Source organism: Taeniopygia guttata, chromosome 8, assembly GCF_048771995.1.
Source record: "Taeniopygia guttata chromosome 8, bTaeGut7.mat, whole genome shotgun sequence".
NCBI classification, from domain to species: Eukaryota; Metazoa; Chordata; class Aves; order Passeriformes; family Estrildidae; genus Taeniopygia; species Taeniopygia guttata.
Genome location: NC_133033.1, coordinates 6,148,045 through 6,168,858, shown reverse-complemented (window position 1 = coordinate 6,168,858; position 20,814 = coordinate 6,148,045). Strand labels below are relative to the sequence as shown.

Below are 20,814 nucleotides of genomic sequence, written 5' to 3'. Positions count from 1 at the left end.
TTATTCTATGTTCCAGTGTCTGTTTAGAACCTCACCCATAACTATCAATTCAACAAATCAATGTATACAGTATAGCATCAGCACAGCATTGTATTATCAATCGGCAACACTATTACAAATAAGAATATAGATTTAGCTATGGTCCACAGGTCAATATTTTTGATGTATTAATTTGTTTCACAGTTCTACTGTTACTTTTCTCATCTATTAAGGCAGGCAAGAATATTTCACAATATTAAAAAAAAAAAACAAAAACAATTTAGCTGGAAGGCCTTTCCAGAGAACAAAATCTGTTTTATTTTCTCTTCCCTGGTAATTTTCTATTATTGGAGGAACAAGAAGGAAACTTAATACCAATTTTAATCTATTTTCCCTGATAAAAGAAAGTAAGAAATAGGCACAGCATGAACAATATGTTACCTGTGTTCAGTCAGTTTGTGTTGTCTGAGGAGAATAGGCTGGCACACAAAATTTGAAATGGTTATTGCATCCCTCTTCTCAACAGATCCATATCCCCCTCCAGGAGGGAACTTGGGTGAGCCCTGGCTGGATCAGTAATTTCCCTGGGTGCACAGAAAGGTCTGAAACCTGCACTTTTTAAGAGAAATGGGGAGAGAGACTCTGAGAGGGGCCTCCACACACACTGCCTGCAGCTGCAGAGCTGAGGGTCAACCCACATCCCACATCCTGGGAGCAGCAGCAGGAACAGATGCCTCGTTCCACACCAAGGTTGGAGGCAATGTGCTCCTGAACAAGGCTAGTTTGGGGATGTAGGATGGAGAGCAGACCTGTTCCTGAATCCTAAAGCTAGACAAGTATGCATAGAGCAGATTCAGCTAAGTGGGAATGGTGAGTGGGCTTTCTTATTGAGATGAAGAAATAGGGCAAGATTTTGCCTGGGATTATTTATTTTCTTGCAGAATGCATAATCTGCCCTATCAGTCAGATGGAATTTTTTACCCACTCACAGCAACCTTTGCAGCTAGACTGGTATTACTCATTCTCCTTAACAGAAACCTAACACTGTGGTTTTGGTGGCACACTGAAAACATATTTTGATCTTTGCTGTGTTTCAGATGGCAATGCATTGTCTCCTTCCTGATCTTGGATTACAGTTCATACTGAAAAAAAAAAAAAAAAAAAGTGATAAAAAGTTTAAGTGGATTTATTTGTAGATGCTGGCTGTGGCCTTCCCATAATGAATCAGCTTTTCCCCTATAAGTAATGCTAAGTACTAGTTAGTAAATTATCCATTTTCTCTTGCAAATGCTGTATTATGTACAGGAATAAAATAATGCTTTTTAAACAGGAGTGGATGTTATCACTTCAAATGTGCTTATATGTGCTTCCTGTGCTGAGATGCAGCCCAGCAATAACAATACCACAATTACCAGAATGTATAATCTATATTGTGGCCCCGTGTAAATCAAGCCCCCGCGGAGCAGTCGCACACATCCTGCAGGATACCACTGCCATCCTCAATTGCTTCCGGTGAGCGCACTGCATCTGCAGGAGCATTTCTGAGCCACCAAGAGTCAGGCAGAGAGCTGAAGCAGGTTTTGTTCATCACTGCCTAAATGGGAAACCAGAAAATCAAGCTTAGGGAAAAAACAGTTTTGATCTTTTAAAAATACTTACGGGATTTCCAATAAAAGGAGAAAATTGTTGCAAATACTGCAAGGGAGAGGGTTCAGGATTTCAACTCAGTTGTGAAATTGCTAAAATAATGCATACCTGGGGTTTCCACACTGTGTAGACGTAGATGTATAATCTCAGATACTCTATCATTCATTCCCTTCAGAATAGAACATAATTTTTACTGTTCACTAAGTATCTGAAAAGTAAACATTTTTGAAAGAATTTTGCAAAGTTAAAGAAAAAGCAAAGCTCAAACTAAACCAGAAATATGTTAGTTTAATTTCAAGACACACTGCAGCCATACACTCAGAACAATCTTACAGGAATACTCTGACTGTCATGATTCAGTTCAAGCTAATTCAACAGACTGATTGAGAAATTAAATCTACTTGACCTGTTCATGACTTTATATTTTTAGTTAGTTCTCAGGTTAGATACTGACTTTTTCAAACAGATGTTGAAACCAATACAAAGTTTCAAAATGCTGTATACCACTTAAAAATATAATTTATAGATATGACCCTTAAAAACAAAATAGGTGGCTTTTGTGTTATTTGACAACCTTTAGAATTGGACTAAATAAGCTTCTAACTCATTCTACTTTATAACTGGGGGACAAACAATCTTTCCTGGGTACACATAATTTCCACTGAGTCTCTTACTAGCCAGAAGAATTTTAGTATGTTTTAAAATAATAGTAGCAATTTAGAGGAAATATTATGCAAACCCTATTATTTTTCTCTTTCTGATACAGGCCTACCAAAGAGAGATACTAGCTGGAGGCAAGACCATTGCTTGTCTGAATGGTATTTTAAGTATCCCTTTTTCTTGCTGCTTTTGGTACAAAATTATGTAATGAATAAAGATTCAAATTTAATTTGTCCACTGCAGAAGCTGACAGGGAATATTTCTTGTGCTAGGACAAACACCTGGATTGCAGAGGCCACTGAGGGGTGCAGGGCAGGGGTGTAAGAAGCACCATGTGGCCAAAGGTAGCTGAAGAACTGGCACACACCTCCTCACGGGCATGGCCAAGTCCTGCTGCACTTAAGATCTTCTGGGATATACAGAAGTCATCCAGATCCCTACAAACAACTTTTTCCTGGAAGCTTTGTCTTTTCTGTACTGAACATGTGACATCTTACATTCCCTGTTACTGCCTTGTACCTTCTCTAGTCTGATCTTTCCTAGAAAGATGCCCAGAAACTTGAGCATCTGTGCAGATCCCTCTGTAAGCACTTCATACCCTTTGGAATTAACAGTCAGCTGTTGATTAGCATAGGGCAGGGAGCCTGGCTACCCCTGGCTCCAGAAAAAACTCAGGAAATTCGGGTCTGATGTACCACAGCCAGTCCAGGATAAGTGGAAACTGCCTTGGCTGAAGTAGTGGATGAACTACTCTTCTTGTCAGGATTCAGGCCGATTCCTGCTGAAGACACCCAAACAGAAACATAAGACACATGCCAGTGATAGCACAGGTAACCCTGCTAGGAAATACCCAGCTCCTCATCAGCCTAACTGCTAAACCCTGAGCTGCCTCTTCATTTTTGTACAGGATTTGGGACAGTCACAGGCGTGTGGATGTTGCTCTCGCTCAGCAGACAAACCCACCCTAGCTCACACAAGTGGTTTAAAAAAAGAGCTTGCAAACCTGTGATATTTGGCTTATGAAATAATTTTTAATTCTTTAATGATGCAGATACTCTAGTCAGTCGCAAAAAGTATACAGAATTATCAAATTACTTTTGCCTTATTTGTTGCAAACTTCTTAGCTGTGGCACCACCTTGTGGACATTGCTCTGTGGCGTGAGAACTCGACTGGCGGCACCAAAAGCAAGTAACGCAGGCATTTTGGAAAAACAGCTGTGCTCACACATGGTTTGCTAAAGGCGAGCAAAATAATTACAGTTTAAAAACTATTCCTAAAAATACACCTACAAAATAAAATGTATAATAAATACCATCATTAGTTTGCTCACTCTTTGCAGCTTTTATCAATTCTTCTGCCTGCCACCAAGAGGAGAGGCAGCTTTCAAAACTACTTTTGTTCCTTCTCAATTGACTCAATTTCTGTACATGCATGGCTTTTATACCTATCCCAAGCAACAAGACTTGCAAGGTCAAAATCATAATACTGAATGCTTGGAGAAAACCTTGGGTCCCACTCCATAAATGTAAACCCAACAGTGAGATTGGTACCCAAGCTAAGCCAAAAGAAAAACAATCTCTAACAAAGATAAACTGGGGGATCTTTTAAATGCTTGCTGAAACACAAGCCAAACAAAAATAGATTTAAATTTCACTCTCTTGGCCATTAGATTCTCAGAGCCTTTTGCAGCTGAGGTAACAGGGGGTTCCTGTTATGAGCTCTCTTATCAGCTACAGGCAAAGCAGGAAAGCACAGGGGAGCCAGGATTTCTAACACAAGATCTGCAAGTTGAGTGCAGCACACATTCTCTCTGTGTCTGAGTAACCTTGGGGAGCATGAAATAAAACATTGAACTTCATTTGCTGTTTCTCTCTCTTCAATAACATACAACCTGCATTAGTATGAAGTGCAGGAGGAGATGAAGACTTGGAGCAATCTCAGACTTGCTAAAATGAAATACTGATCACTGCAGCCAGGAAAGCCAACCCATGTCCAGTGGAGCTCATCCCTCACTCTAGGGCAGCTGGTGTCCTTCCTCTGCAAACAGCAGCGTTGTATCTGTTCCATGAAAGAATAGAGAGTAAAATGTCTTTTTTTTTTCTTTATTATAAAATTAAAATATCTTCTAAAATATGACAATGACAGCACTACTTTTACAATTCAGATATTTAAAAAATGTTTCTTAATAATGCATTTTTATTTTCTATGTTCTTCATCTCAGAAAGATAAAAGAGTTTATGCTGGGTTGGGTTTTTTTTTTTTTCCCTTTGGCATATTCATACAGTAAGCATTATTTTATTTTTTGTGCTTGGAAATTCCTTAGCATAAGTGCAGTGCTTTGAAAAAAAATATAGGGCTTTCAAACTCTTAGTGATCATTCTCAGAGATCAACTATTGTCTTAAATTTAACTTAAATATTTGTTTTGGAAATATATAAGGCATTGGCTACCCCTTACTCACACTGAGTGCAGAGATTCTCTTTCTCCTCAGGCACCATTAATGTGATTTTGTTCTCCATTGCAATTAGTTGCATAATGCATCCTCATTACTGGATGTATCTGCATGAAAGTTTTCATCCACAAAATTGCAGGAGCTGTTACTGTAAACATGGGGTGAGTGACACAGAAAAGACTGAACCAAGTTTATTCTTATACAGAACTCAATTTAAAAAAATATCTTATTTCTTATTTTTTTGAGCATGTGAAAATGTCATATTTGTGTCCATCACATTCAGCTTACTTGCTTTCAGAAAAGAAGCTAATAAGCTGTGAGGCAAAAATAACCTTAAATCTCCAAAATGGTACTTTTTCCACAGACTTGGAACTCCCTTGAATATTTTAATTATCTCTTTCCTAAAAGCTAACAAAGTAGCATGGCAGCAGATTAAAATAATTTTCTTTGCCTTTCTGCTAGAACTGATTTCTTGCTGAATTAGCATATCAACTCCAAAACCAATTTCCACAGCATCAGTGACCTTATGTCACTTTATGTATTACAGCAGCAAGAGAGAAATGGTTTCAGAGGGCTGTAACAGTTTAAAATTATTCAGTATAAGTCCACTTATTGAACTGGTTACATGCAGGAGACAAAGCCCTGAAATTACATTGCTAACCTGCATGGCCTAAAGTCAGATTTCTGCATTTTTAAAGGCTGCACCAACAGAACTGTGGTGGGCATTATCAGAAAATGGGATGAAACAGGCAGAAATCTGTTCAGGCTGGAAAATCCTGGGAGAGAATGAATGAGAAAGCAGCAACACCCCCAGGATGAGATCATGGGGGACACAGCCCTCTGTGGGAACAAAGGGAGAAGTGGAGAAGGGGACCAAGCCCAACATGTGAACATTTCAGGAGGTCTTTTAATAAGAGGAGAATTTTTCAGGTGAAATTCAGTAAGTTGGCAAAAAAGGATGGATAAACCCAGACTCTTCAAGCCCAAATGCAGAGCCAGTTTGGTCTACAAAAAACTGTAGTGCACAGCTCTCTAGCAATCAGAAGACAATGTAATATTATTATGTTATTTAATACTTTTTACAGGGAATGAAGGTTGCATAAGCCTCTACGCTTATTAGATATTAGATTTAATTTCCTGTATTACTGAAAAATGGGTGACTTGGAGCTCAGCCAGGCTTGGATAGAATATAATAGGTTACACATTTATAAAAGGGAACCAGTACAAGTAGGAACTGCTGCTAGAGGTGTCAATTTAAAGTAATACTCTCCCCCCCAAAAACCCCATCCCACACAGGATCCCACACCCTCTATCGGAGACTGAACCGGGGATGTGCTGTAAAAGCTTTATGTCAGGGGAAAGTGGTGCAGAGACAGCAACCAATGACTAAGTACATTTGACCTTCATGTGTTATTTTCTTCTCAAGTCTTAATTTTGTGGTTTCACAATGGGCTCATCCCCAGCAAAATCTAATGTCCTCTAATAATTATCACAGGTGTTACTTATACATTTATGCCTTGGTCTGTCAGACCCAAAATATCTCCATATATCAATAATAAAGAAACAGGTTATTTACTTACTGTTTCACTTGCTGAAATGCAAACCCAAAATGAAATACAATGCTTTATAATCTATTTATTTCCTAATTACTTGTTCAATGTTACTCAATTTCTTGTTTTCCAGTGTGCTTTCCTCTTTCCTTAAGAGGAATATAAAAGACAAAGAATTTTCAAAATAAGGATCTGGGAATTCTCAATACTATAAGTTAGCTCCTTAGCATTTTCATAAAGAAAAAACCCACAGGTGAATCTTCCTACCACTATTCAGCTGATTTTAAAAAAAAAAGTTATCTTTGCCTTTCAACATAAATCTTGTTTCAACATAAATATTTTTAAACTATGAAAGCCCTTTTTGAATTTCATCTTCCTTCTTATTTTGAAGGTACTATAAGAATAGCTACAAACTAAATGCCATAGAATATATAATGTAATTGTATATTTTGATGTTACCTTGCTCAAATTATGATATTTTTAACTCCTTTAGGCATAGTATGTGCTGAAGAAATATGTCAAAATAGATTGTAATTTGTTAATATCAGTAACAAAGTAGTAAGGAAAGAAAGCATAGAAAAAAACAGCAAATAAATTCTGCACTGTAAAGCACCAAGTATTAATTTCTAGAGTAAAATATGTGTGAAGATTTTACAGAGCAAGGTTAAACTAAAAAAAGTGTGTTCAGATAGAGAGAGGCTGTTACCATCTGCAGTCCAGCTGAAGTGAGAGAACATTATGAGTATTCAGTGTCATTAAGACCCCAGTAATTTCTATTTTGTATTTTTAAGTGAAATATCACTCTGATGAGATATTCAGAATACTTAGCAGCTCCCATTATGCCTTTTCTGGGCCTCAGCCATCTGGATGAATTTCTGGGGTCACAGCCTTTGTTCTCCTTAGGATTTCTCCACAGTCAAGTTGCAGCTAAAACACTGACAAGACACAAGCAAAGTGCTTCAAATATTCCCAGTCTGGAAGCATCAACAGAGATCACTCAGCCCAAGCCCAGCTCAAAGCTGGATCACCCAGGGCAGGGTGCTTGGGACATTGCTCAGTTGAGTTTGGAGTTTCTTCAGTGATGTCAACTTCAAAACCTCCCTGGGCAGCCACAGGACACACGCTCCTCTTGTCCACCCTCACAGCCCTTTCCTGCCCTCCCTCCAGCATTTCCATGTCCTTCCTGCTGTGAGGAGCCCAGAACTGGGCACAACACTCCCACTGAAGTCTCACCAGTGCTGGGCAAAGGGGAATGATCACCTCCTTTGACTTCCTAGCAAAGCTCTTCCTATTGCAGCCCAGGATGCTGCTGGGCCTCTCTGCCAATATACATGTTTACAGATATAACAGAATTTTAAGGGCATGATGAGTTACGTATTTCCAGGGTCTGCTCTATATCAAGGAAATACAAACTATATTATTTTGCTAATACATGTTTTATGTCAGTATCAGGGATTGTATTTATGTTCTCATTACATGATTTCCCAAATAACTGGCCCATTAAAACCATTGTTTGGGATGATTACACAGTGCTTTGTAAAAACATCTGTGCACAGATTTCTAAAGGTAACACTGAAAATCTCTAAATGCAGACCAGGGTAGGTTCACAGGAATGAAGGCATCTTGGAAACTGCAATTCTAGAAGATAGCAATTCTCAATTTCATTGTGTTGTTAGTGTTAAGATTTAAAGTCAGCAGTTTAATTACTATTATATTTAACTCACAGATAACCTTTTGTAGCATTAACATCCAGCTTATAAACTTCCACAGTTTCCAAAAGCACTCCACACTGTTTCAGAAGCCAAAAATCCAGTTCTCCCTAATGTATTCCTGAGAACCTTCCACTTCCTCTGCAGCTGCCATAGTGTAACTGTGGACAATACACTTATGTATTGACAATACACAAATTTTCTGTGGAAAAAGGTCCATAGACTTTCTAGTGGGTCCTCAGGCAGTCTAAAGCAATGAGATGGTCTATCAGATTTGTTTGTCTTGGCAAGGAAGACAGCAACCTTGTTCTTGAAAAATCTACATTTAGTTCCCCATCTATAAACAATTTTCATCAGTTCTTCCATCTGCAGTATAAGTCTTTGTTTGGCAAACAATTTGCAATGTTTCTTGTTATACATGTCAAATTGTTTCTGTTCTGCATGAGCTATAATGACTTAAAGGACCAAAGTTTCATGTAGTGGAAGGAGTTTGTTCCCTCTGAATCCAGGGGTACCTTTACTGCCCTGGCTGGCCCATGATTTCTTTGCATTTCTTACAGTCTGTGACTGCAGAAAACAGGAAAAAAATTCCTTCTCATTAGTGACATAGCAGTACATGAGCCAACACACAGTCTAGCTAATGTCCTTTTACCTTCTGGAATAGTTTAAAGCAGGATGCAAAATATTCTTCCAAAAATATACAAAGTCCTTTCCATCCACTTTCCTGTAAAGCTATGCCAAAAGCCCTGGGAAAGCCTTTTGACTCCAGCCTACATGCTCAAAAGAAATCTGGGAGACTGGCAAAAACCCACAATATAATTAGGACAATGCTGGGACTCAGATTAACATTATGGAAAGCAAACACCTTTCATACCACTCCCAGCTCTCACATATCCATGCTTAAGGGAGATTAAAATTCATATGCTCATGAGCAGAGTAGCTCTTCCCAAAACAACACTAGATTGGCCCAGGTGGCTACAACCTGCACAATTTTTCATGGACTGACTTTCAAACTGCCTCATGGCTGCCTCAGTCTCAGGGATGTTGAATATCTTTCTCAGCTTTTTCCAATGCAGACCAGATGTTCTAGTGTGATAATTCTCTCATGGGCCTTTTCCATTTTGACTCTCCATCAGCTAGGGATCCAAAGAGACATTACTTGAAAAACAGGAACCATAAAAGAGCCAGGAACTTATAAATTAAAACATAAACATTAATTTGTTTTCCAAAATACAGATGTCTTTTGTCAGTTCAAGCCTTGATCTCTCCACCAGTTAAAGGCAGCAGTTGTTCTGTGGAGGCATGCACTGGAAATTAGCCAATGGGCATTAACTTTTGGTTCTGATTGAACTGAGGAAAATTTGAAACAGAAACACAGAATTAAAAGTTGTGATAGCAATTATTGCCTGATAACATTTTAAAATGCTCAAAACAATAGCAGAAGTGTCCTGCCATAAGGAACCGTACATTATGGAACCTTTTTGGATGAGGCTCAGGAGAGATTTGGGTGTCCTTGGTGACAGCAGGGGTCTGTCCTTCTCCTCTCCTGGCTGATGCAGCACAGGCACCAGGATCCATCCCTGGGGAAGTGGATCCTGTGGTGGTGACTGGTGCAATGGGGCCACAGCAATGTGGCACCACCACAGCTCTGGACAAAGAGGCTGGGCTGGAAGAGAAAGGGACACAAGACAGAGACAGCTTTCAAAGAACACTTTTATACATTGCAAACACAAGTGCTCAAGGTTCAATTGCATAGATTTAGTTTTGTATTGACATAACACATCAAGCCTTGTTTTCAAATGGCCACTGAAAATCTGTCTTTTTTTAATGCTAAATCACTTGATATATCAGTATTATTAATCTCTTAACATTTTTATCCCAATAAAATTTTGAGAATATTTAAAATAGCAGAAAGGCTACAGGCAACCAAAGAAAACATCTATAAAAATGTGCATAATAAAGAGATAAGGATGAAAAATTACTTTCTTTTTTTAACATGATCTACATATGAACTAATTTTTCATCTTTAAAAAGTAGCAATTCACAAGTCACACCTCTTCATTCCCTTTGAAATCAATTTTATACACCTACACAATTCTTCTGACAGTGGATTACTGCAGGTTTACACTTCAAGTTTCCAGTTCTGCTGTATTTTCTTGAAAAAAATCTATTAATGTGAGAGATAAATACTACTCTGCCACTTTTAGCAAGGAACTCTCTGCAACTGAACATTTTATTGTACCTAAGCTGGGAAGGTACAAGGTCTTGATGTAATCAATTCCCTTCCTTATCAGATGGGCATAAACAAACACCTGTAATTTATAATACAATCCAATACAAGAAGTATCACTGAATTATACCCTTTTCTTCTACTCCTTCACAGACTTTGCTTTTACCAATAATTACTTTTTCTAGAGCCTTTTGATCAGAATAAGGCAATAGTTTATCCTTTACACCAAGACCTGTCCTTTGTACTACAATGAACTCACCTGGTAGAGAAGGGATTGAGCAGCTTTTATTCTCCTCCTTGGCACTGCTGGAATAAATCCTTGCTTTCCAACACCCTTTTATGACAATCTTTACATCTTCATTTTCTTTTCCTAGGCTGTAGCTCCTCTAGATTTCACACCATACTAATAATATCTGTCTGTACTCCTCTTGCTGAACTGTTCATGCTTTATTATTTAAATGCAGGGAATTCTAAGTAGCTGTATGGTATGTCTTAAAAGTGAAGATTCATCCAGACTACTATTGGTAAGGACTAAGAAATTATTTCCTGGCTTTGCAATGACCAAATTCTGAACTTCTGCCCCGTTAATCCCATTGCTCAGTAAAACATCTATGTGTAGGAAAAGCAACCCCTGTCCTGCTCCCATCAGAAGGGCTGCAATGGCACCCTGTTCACATGCCAGAATCTTCTTTACTGTTGGCATCCCTTCTAAATAAGCCACTCCAACAAAACTTTCCCTGGATACATCCCCTTCACAGGAAAAGTGGCCACGACTCCAGTGAGAGGTGTTTCAGTTGGAGGCACTTCTGCCAACCTTTCCCTAGATGTCGCCACATTTTCTGGCTCCTTCGTTGCAGCCTTAATTACTACATGGAAAGCTATCAGGAAGGATCCTACCTTCTTCATATGGAAGAAACAGAAAACTATCATAGAGCAACTCAATTTCTTCAGAGCAATAAAAAGACCTTCTAATTATATGTATATGTTATTCTGTTTAATAGAATATATATCTAATATAGCCTACCAAGGTCATACTGAAACCTGAAAATAGCTTATATCACAGTCTTGTTTTCACACTCTTTTTACTTCCTACTAAGTGTGTTGACTCACTGAGTCTGGAGCTGCTGACCTCATCCACTACTTTGTGCTGAAGCAAACACTCTCCTTAAGGATATTTCCAAATTTTCCACATTCAGTTTTCATGCATACTTTGCTATTCTTTCTCTCTTAACATTTTTTTTTCAAAAGATATCCTCCTGCCCTTATTTTTTATTTTGCCACTAAAGACTCATTTGTACTATCCAAGTGCTACAGGACACTATTTTGTGAATTCAAGGCAGGATTCAGGCTTGTGTTTTAGCTGATTTAGACTTAAAATAAGGTTCTGAGGGTACCATCCTTGGTTCCACCCCAGTGTTAATACCTCTCTGCAATCCACAATTTATTCCTGTGGAAATAGCCTTTGAAAAGCACATGCTGATTTCTAAACATGAATGAAGTTTCCATATTGTCCAGAAATACGAAGACTCTCCAGTTTGTTGCCAAAACTACCACAATATTTCCAGATTTTCTAAATATTTCAAATTTCAGTTGTGCTGAAGTAGTCATTGATTGGTTGTCCACAAGATGGGGCTTCTACAACAGAGATCTTTAGATCCGAATTTAAGACTCTGATGTAAAACCTATGAACGGCACCACAGTTGACAGGAATATACTTTGAAATTTTGGCACAGGAATGGTCCTCACTGCATTCCTCATTTCTCATGTAAAAGCAACAACCCCTCAGGAAACCAAAACAGCAGCAAGTGATTTTATCTTGTCCTTAACCCTTGCACTGTGCTGGTGTATAGCTTGTAAGCCAGAGGCAAAATGCACCACTGCAATCACCCTGTGTCTCACAGAGATTCTGTGCAGTCCCCTCTGTCTAAAGGAGTGTTTGTGGAACAGCACACGTACCTAAACAACAAATGGTGTGCCTGTGGTTTTTGAGACATTTTCTAAGTCAATATGCAGCCTTCAGAATATCTGAAGCAGCGTGCAAGTCCACTGCTAAGATGGTAATGCCTCCAAATAAAAGTTAAAGTAGCTTCACAGAGTGTGTAATTTCTGTAAACTTAACGGAAAGAGGAAACAGCTTGCTGTTACAAAAAGTAATTGTAGGCATGCACTTCACAGTAAATGAAAAGAAAAATAATTTATTTTTAGACACAAAAATTTCTAACCATTAAAAAAATAGACTTATAGTACCTTTAGCTGTCTTGTTTCACTGTGGTGTTTGTTTAAACGGTATGTTCTGCTAAAAAAAAAGGCCTTTCTCCTCTTTTGTCATGTAAATAAACAAGCAAGATTTTCATGCCTTATAGGAATCTCCACACAACCAAAATCAGAACAGACTAAGGAATTGCACAATTACCTTCTTGTATTCCTTTCCATACTGTCAGAGGTTTAATTTATGATAACTTCTGTTTTCTGCATGATATAGTTGTTTTCTAGAATTATTTTTCAGGAAACACAGTAGTGTTTGAGCATACAAAAGCAAATACTAGTACAAATTTCCAGCCTGTCCCTCCAAGAGTCTGTACAAACACAGACTAATCAAAAAGTAAAATTAAATGTTAAGAAGAAACATTTCTGGCCAGAGGATAAAGTGAATTTCCCAAGGGCAGTTGTTCAGAACCACCTCATACTTTTAGTACAAAATCTTCCATGGTTCCTTCTCACATTCCTTCTGATCAGTCTCCAGTAATTTTGTCTGCTGCAATTCAGCAGGCTAAGCTGTCACAGACCAGAGCTTCAACAGGAAGTGCAAAATAGTACCCTTCAGAATAATCATCTGGAGAAGCATAAAATAAGAAAATCTGAGTAGGCAGGAATTACATGGAGAAGGATAGGGAGTGGCAAGAGCTACAAACTGCAGGCAACGATGCGTTAGGAAAAAGGAAGGACACTAAATTTGATCAGTGGCATTTTTGTACACACTAAATACTATTCCTTTATTAAACCCTGAGGTTTTAAGTGAATCACTCTGTGCAGCTTGTGGTGCCATGCTTACTGGAAAAGTGGACCAAAGAAGGAGGCTGCAGGGAAACCTCTCAGAGAATTACAAATCATGATCCATAAGGAAAAACTGAAACAAAGCACTGTAAGAGTTTTCAGGTATCTAAAATTGCTTTAACAATACAAACAGAACACCTAATAAAGAATTTGATTTACAGCGATCTCAGGAAATTTTTTTCAGCAGTAAGAGATTAGAACACAGTACCTGTAGCCATCCATCAGTATCCAGAAAGAGTTTCAGCAGTTTTCTGTCAAGGAATGACAAAGACATAGGTGATCTTGGACTTGGGCAGAGTTGTCTCTGTCAACCAGAGTTGACATATCACACTCCCGAGGTTCTCATGCATCTATTCAAGTGTCATTTTATCACTCTGTTATTGCAGAAGACCTACAGTTACCTACAGGAAGAAAAGAGAGATTTTAGGCTACAGGAAGAATGGTAAAAACGAGAAAAACAGGAAGAGTATGGAGAAGGTGAACAAGAGGTGTTTTAAATTTTGCAGCAGAATGCATATTTAACTAGAACAATTAATTCCTCAACTCTGTTTCAAATAATTACATGCACTTTGGGTACTACCTTACTGTTGCAGAGAACTAGAGGAACAAGAAGTCTAACAAATTGCCTTCAGGTGAACTGTGGATAGAGTTCACTCCATGCAAATTCAGGAAATACTCAAATACAGCAAATAGTGAAGCTCAAACTAAAATTGAAAACACAGATTTCTGTGTATTGACTAACCACCACTTGTTGAGAGCCAGCCCAAAACCTGTGTCCCAAAGCCTGTCAGGAGAACATGTCAGCATGTCACACTCTGCTCAAGCACACCAGCTTTCCTGCAGGAACTGTGATTTCGTGGTATTCTGCTACTGGGAATGTCCCCACCCATCCTACTTACCCAATTTTTTACCTATTGACATTTTTTCTTCCTGGCATTTTCTGAGCATACAAAGAAGAGTGAGAATCAAAATAACACAGCAGTAAAGCACCTGCTGTAAATCACCTAAGAGAAACAAAACATCATAAACCAGCCAGGAACCTTTTGGGGTTATTACCATATAATCTACTGCAACTAAAACCATTCCTGAGACGTGTGACCTAATCTGCCTTTCAAAGCCTTCAGCAAATGAGATTCCCAGGTAATCATTTTCACTGCCAAACTACATTTTCAGGTTGAAATAATTTCCTAATATCTACTTTAAATCTCCAAGTCCATCACCTCTTGCCCTAGACCCACTGAACATAAAGAAAAACTGATTCCTTCTCTCTGCAGAGAAACATTTTCTATTTTTGAAAGATCATTACCGTTTTTCCCAACACCTTCCTTTTCTTCAGACTAAACAACCCCAATTCTTTCAATCCTTCCCCTCAGATCATGTTTTGTAGGTCTCTGATCATTCTTGAAGTTGAGACTGTGGCAACATGTGGTACAAGGGGAAAAAAAATTATTCCTACACAAAATTCCCCAGGAAGCTGGGTGACAGAGGGTTTGTTTGAAGAGGTTATTTTTGTATGATGACTGTCTGCTTTGTTGCTTGGGTGTTTCAGTGCCAAAATACATGTTCTTTCTGTTCTCTGTGGCTCAGAGAACAGGGCAGGTGCCCCAGGGCACAGGATAGGCAGACATTACACTCCTCACTGAAAAAAACATTTTGGACCTGGGGAAGACCGTTATTAAGGAAAGCAAGTTATTCTTGCCAGTCATGGAATACTTCTTCTTACCAAGATGGTATCTTTGCGATAAATTGCTTTAAGTGGCATATTTGTGATACCAGTATAATTTAGGCAGAAGTTTAAGTAATTTTTAGAAACATGAGTAAAATCCTGCATCACAAAGTACATTTCAGGGAGATATATTAGTTCCATAATTGCTTTCTAGTGCTGTATTCACTCTGTCTCAGAAAGCAATATGCATTTGTAACATACACTGAGAAATGTCTATGGTTCAGCTAAAATCAACAAAACTAAAAATAATCATGTGCATTTTAGAAGATGCCATGTTCTTTATAACCACATAAATTAATTCCACCATCCTCATAATCAGATTCACATACATAATGGAAGAATGTAATTTACTTCCATTCTCCAGAGGTATACAAAGTCTTTTTTTTTTCCTTCCAGAAAAAGGTTTTAAAATTGCATTGTGTTCTATTCACCAACATTACCCAAGCAAACAGAGTTATCTCTGAACCTCTGGGTAGCATGGCATGGAAAGATTGCACTCAGAAATCAACTGGGCTTCTGTGTATGAACTGGGAAAACAATCCTACCCAGAAGAAAGATAAGACCTAATGAGAGATGATAAGTGTTGGGAAAATAAGCTTGATGGAAGAAAAGGAAGTGAAAAAACTTTTCCATGCTGAGGACAGAAAAGGTCTTTAGAAAACTTTTGTTAAGCATGACATATTAAACATATCCAAAATGTTATCCAACAATAACATGAACATGGATCACGTAAAATGGTGTTATCAAAGGGTCTTTAATCTAAAAATTAGGCAATTTATGACGTCAGTTTTGTAGAGGAACTCCTAACAAGAAGGACTTTTTATGTCTCCAGAGGATTTTAGATTTTGAACTCAAAAGGAAATGGATTTTTCAGTAGAACAGTTCATCACCTCTGGCTACCTCGTATGAGCCTTAAGAATACATCAATGTGTCATTTGCCTCCTCTCATATCAAAAGCCTGTAAAATAAAACATAAACTTTGTCTGCATAGTTTAAAACTCTTTTTCTTGAATTTCCATTCTGTTTTGAAAGAGAGATTTCACTCAGAAGATGCTAGCTGCCACAAGGTGGTGAGGACAGACCCATGTGTGACATTGTTGTATTGAGGTGTACCAGAACATTAATTCTGTACACTGGCAAACTTCAGAACTTCCCCATTTCCATTCTGACAACAGATTACAGCTACCTGTTTAAATGTCTAGATGTGAGGAAAAGTTTCATTGACTTGCCTTGGCAGTTCTGTATTGATATTAGTCTGACAGAAATTTTTATATTTGTATGATCTTTTCTGTCAGTAGTATTTGTGCAGCCCGAAACCACGACAAGAATCTTTCTTCCTCTACAGGAGCATTTTAAGGCTCTATAAAATCCATTCTGACTATTACTTGTTCCCCAAACTAAGTAGAGGAAGTAAAAACCAGAGAGAATCAAAGTAATCAGTTAAACTACACTATGGTTCTGCTAAAGCAAAGAAACCATACTCATAAATCACATCTTCTGAGGATCCATCCCTCTGCTTCCTTGTCCCCAACCTACAAAAAGTGTGGTAGCAAAAGGAGCAGGCTCACAGCTACATCTCAGCATATTCAGGGATATTAAAAGACATTTGTGAACACTAAAATGTTTCCATTTTCCATCTCCTAGACCTTTGTACAACTTTTGAGCCGGTGGTTCAAAGCCACTATTAATGACCTATCTGGCAAAACAGGAGTGAATGGCCAGGAAAAGCAGTGCCTTCAACCACCCCAACTTCAAAGAGTCCAGACATGACTGGTAGTAGCTCTTCCCCCTTCAGAGCTCTCACAGGTGCAGTCTGTCTTGTTGCAAGGCCAAACATGAACCTCTGCTTCCTCTTTGGTCTCTGTGAATCCGCCGTGAAAAGCAGGTCTCTTCTGGCACTTGACAAGTCTGCATTTTTAAAAACATACCCAGATTTGGAGCATCCTGTACCTACTAAGGGGAAAGTTTTAACTGGGGTTAGCAGCTATTCCTTCTGGAGATCGGCCTCAAGGTAAATAAATGCAACATCTCTACCCTGAGATGCAGAGGAAATCCCACCTATGTCCTGACTGCATATCAGGATGAGACCAGTTTGCACTCTGGTTTCCAAAGGAAGGCTATTTTGGCATGTCAGCCAGCAGGGAGGCACCCCGGGTTTCCACAGCACCTCCTCACTGTGGAGGATCAAAACTGTGATCACAGCCTCACACCATGGCACAGTGTGACCTGTGGTTTTCACTGAACTACATCAACAACACAGGCCTGAGCCTCAGAGAGAAAACAAAACACGAGATAACAGCTGCGTAACTCAGTCCTTCTAGCTGCCCATCATCTTGTTCCCAATAGTGCCACTGCACAACTCAAAATACCAGTGACAATGCTGGAGTTGCATCACCAGGTTCTCACAGCAGACAGCTCTGACATTGCCTTAACCTTGAAAACCATGACTGGGTGAGGCAGTCGTTCACTAGATCCCCTCCAACAATTGCTTGCCTAATTCTATTAAAGCAAGCCAACAGACTCATAGGATAAACACCCAAATGAGCAAGCCATGTACCACAGTCATTATTTACAATGCACCACTGCAAAGCCTCTCTATCTTGAGCAACACTCAAAATCCTGCCCAATTTTCAGTTTCTGTTTCCTTGAAAAGCCTGAAGCTGCGTTAGAGCACCATAAATGGCAGCAATCAGAGGCTTTACACCAGGGTTGTTTAACTTACCCTTTGATAAGCAGCAAAATAAACTACTCTGAACAGTAATAAAATGAAATCTACAAGAATGAACTCATAAGGATAATCAGCAAAAACTCTGATCCCAGACTGAGGTCCACCAGCAGAGGTTGTAGAGGCAAATACATAACTGTGAACAGCACGTCTGGAGATATTCTGACCCAAGAAGGTGCAAAGCAGGCCCAAGCTGTATCAGCAGACAACTTGGTGATAAGCAGCAGCCACGCTGTACGGCTTTACAGACTGGACTTTGCAGCTGCTCTCATCTGCATCATATTTGCTTCACCTTAAAAAATACTTCACTTTAAAAATTGGATTTTAAAGTATTTTCCATTATGTGACTCTGAAGGCCAAGGATGCATTTTGAGGAACCAAAGAACACTAATAGGACCATCGTATATCCCACACTGTGTGGGTCAGTGCTGGCACACTAACACAGTGACACGGGGGCATTCAGTATCCTCAGATTTGCATTTATCAGTACTTACCTGGACTTATATCCAAGTATGGATATATTTTTATGAAGGTAAAAAAGAGAAGATAAATATATGGCTCATTAGAGTACTTGCTCATCGCATAAAAAACCTTTAGAAACGCAAAAGCCAAGTGCTTGCTGCTGATTTTGCTCCACTCTGGGGCTCACCGCCCTGTGCCTAGACCGACCGTGCCCCTGGGGTCACGCCAGCGACCAGCACGGGGAGCTCTTCCCTGCCTGAGGAGCCTTGGGAAGGCCCCTGGGCCCCGCACAGAGCGCCTCAGCCGGGGCGGGCCGGGTGCTGCGGGGGTCGCCGCTGCGGTCCCGTCCCGCCGCGCCGCGCCGGGCCCGGGCGGCCGCCGGCTCCGCCATGCCCGGAACACAAACAAACACCGCGCTCGGGGGCGGGCCCAAGCGGCTCCCACCATCTTGGGGCCGGGGGAGCCCGGCAGGCGGCTGGGTTCCCCAGCCCGTCCCGTCCCGCCTCGTCCCGCCGGGGGCGGGCAGGGCTGTCCCCGCGGCGGGGCCGGGGGGTGCGCAGCCTGGCGAGGCCCCGTGGCTGCTCCCCGGGCCAGGCGGGGAGGGGTGAGAGGAGGAGCCAGGGCGGCCCGTGCGACAAAGCCCAGTGCGCAGGGAGCTGGTGACCGGGAAGCAGAACCGCGCCGGGCAGCCGCGGGCGGACCCACCGGAGCCCGCTGCCCCACGGGGGGTGGGAGGCCCGTCCTGCCGCCCCCCCGGCTCGGGGGTCGGGGCGGCTGCGGAGCGGAGCGGGAGGCGGCCGGGCTGCAGCTGCTAAGCCGCTTAGGGCCGGGGCTGGCATGAGCCTCCCCGGCGGGGCGGCTGCGGGCTGCGCGCTGCGGCGGGGAGGCTGAGGACGCGGATCCGGAGCGGGAGGAGGCGAAGGGGGGGCCGCGCTCCCCCCGGGAAGATGGGGAACTGCCTCAAGTCCCCCACCTCGGATGACATCTCGCTGCTGCACGAGTCCCAGTCGGACAGAGCTAGCTACGGAGACGGGGCTGAGCCGGATCAGGAGCCGCCGCCGCCATATCAGGTAGGGGAGGGGGCGGCAGCAGGGTCGGGGGCTGCGGGGCCCCGCCGCGGCTGGCGGGGGTCGCGGGGCCGCTCGCCCGGGGCCGCTCCGCGCCGCCCCGGGGGCCGCCGCCTCCCCGCCGCCGCCGCTCCGGCGTTGGGCGGCCCGAACCTCTCCCTTTCCGCCCGCACGTAGCGCGGGGGAAGCCGCTTTGTCTCGGCCGGTGCCGACGCTCCGGGCGGGCGGGAGGCGGAGGGCAGGGGCCGCCCGGCCGGTGCCGCGTCCTTTGTTGCCGCCGGCGGTGACATCACCGTCTGTGTGATGTCCCCCGCACCGTCTGGCGCGGGGACGCTCCGGGACGGGGACCGCGGGCCCTGCCCGGGCTTTGCCCGGGCCCGCTCGCACCGCTCCCGTATTTTTAGCAGCATCTGATCCCCACTGAGTAACTCCCCCAGCGCAGCGGATCCTGTTTCCCTCCGTCCTGTGGGGCACCGGCGGGGAAGTGTTTCCCATTGTTCGGTGGGTTTTTTGGTTTTGGTTTTTTTTTTTTTTTTTTGTCTCTGGGAGAATCTCTTAATTTACGTCTTGATGACGAATCAAGGGGGAAAGAAGGAAAAGGCCGAGCGTGCTTTCATGGCTTTGCTGTCAGCGGAGGGTAACGCCGGTGTGGAGGGAGGATGGCATTGGTGTCGAAGCCTGCGCTTGGCCGCCTCTGGAAGGGATGGACACGAAAAGGGAACCTGAACTTGGGGTTGCACTTGTCTGCTCCCGGACATCTCCTTCCGCACCTACAGAAATGTGTACTGACCTAAACAAACGGTCTACAGCACTGAAAAATTAAAAGGAAAACCATCCAGCGATAGAACTGCACATTCTATTCGAGTTTTGAAAGTGTTTTCTTGTCTGGGATAATAGCATACATACCAGAGGCATCTACAGAAACACACATTCTTGGGGGGGGGGGGGTAACTTGAGAGCTGTATGTTTTCTAGGATGGGAGTCATTCCCTAATTGCAGAGCTTGATGTATAATTAACAAAATTGCAGGAAGTATTTAACCGGACAGTCATGTAATCTATAAATGCTTTAGCGAGTTCAAGAATTCCACCCTGATAGGAGCCCCGTAAGTGTTGAAGAGAAGCCCTGCACGTAGCAGCCCTTGCTGGTGCCCTGAAGCTGCACTGATGTTTCTTGGCAGTGTGTGCCTGATTGTTTTGTTTGGGTGCAAAAGCTGAATGTCACAATAAATTTCGTGAGGATTTTTTCTGTTTGATTTCTGAACTATGTCTGCTGAAGTAAATAGAAAGTGCTTGGTGGCGGATCAAGTTTTTTGTGTTGTTCTAAATTAAGCCTGAATGGTCCATGAGGTTTAGAAGTGTGTTGTGTTTTTGTCAAATCAGCATAAAAAGTTTGACTGTTTGTGCTGTTTATTGCATTTATATCTGCGATTCTAGGAAGACTTGTGAAGGTTTTTGTTTTCTTGTTCTTCCCTTTGAAAGCAACCTTTTAGCTCTTGTAAGAGTCACCAACCATGTATATGCCTTATACAGGCCTTGTAGTGTGGATGTTGAT

At 41.6% G+C, this 20,814-nt stretch overlaps 2 protein-coding genes across 2 annotated transcripts in view; one reads left to right on the top strand and one right to left on the bottom strand.

The window, feature by feature from the left end:
* Positions 1-1,894: 1,894 nt before the first annotated feature.
* On the bottom strand, positions 1,895-19,756 carry LOC115496227 (uncharacterized). The gene is made up of 3 exons (XM_072932960.1): positions 18,227-19,756; positions 13,490-13,682; positions 1,895-9,663 (listed from the first exon to the last, which is right to left on the bottom strand). The coding sequence occupies exon 1, from the start codon at positions 19,754-19,756 to the stop codon at positions 18,494-18,496; it is 1,263 nt and encodes a 420-aa protein (XP_072789061.1). The 3' UTR covers positions 1,895-9,663; positions 13,490-13,682; positions 18,227-18,493.
* The window catches only part of RNF11 (ring finger protein 11), a gene marked incomplete at its 3' end in the record, with an annotated part of 28,709 nt that continues 26,787 nt past the window's right edge, over positions 18,893-20,814 (top strand). The window contains 1 exon segment of the mRNA NM_001245666.1: positions 18,893-19,264. Within this exon segment, the coding sequence (NP_001232595.1) occupies positions 19,142-19,264 (123 nt within the window). The 5' untranslated portion in view covers positions 18,893-19,141.

Bases quoted from the DNA above. Each gene is read 5' to 3' on its own strand.
- LOC115496227 (XM_072932960.1), bottom strand. From the start codon at position 19,756: ATGGGAAACACTTCCCCGCCGGTGCCCCACAGGACGGAGGGAAACAGG.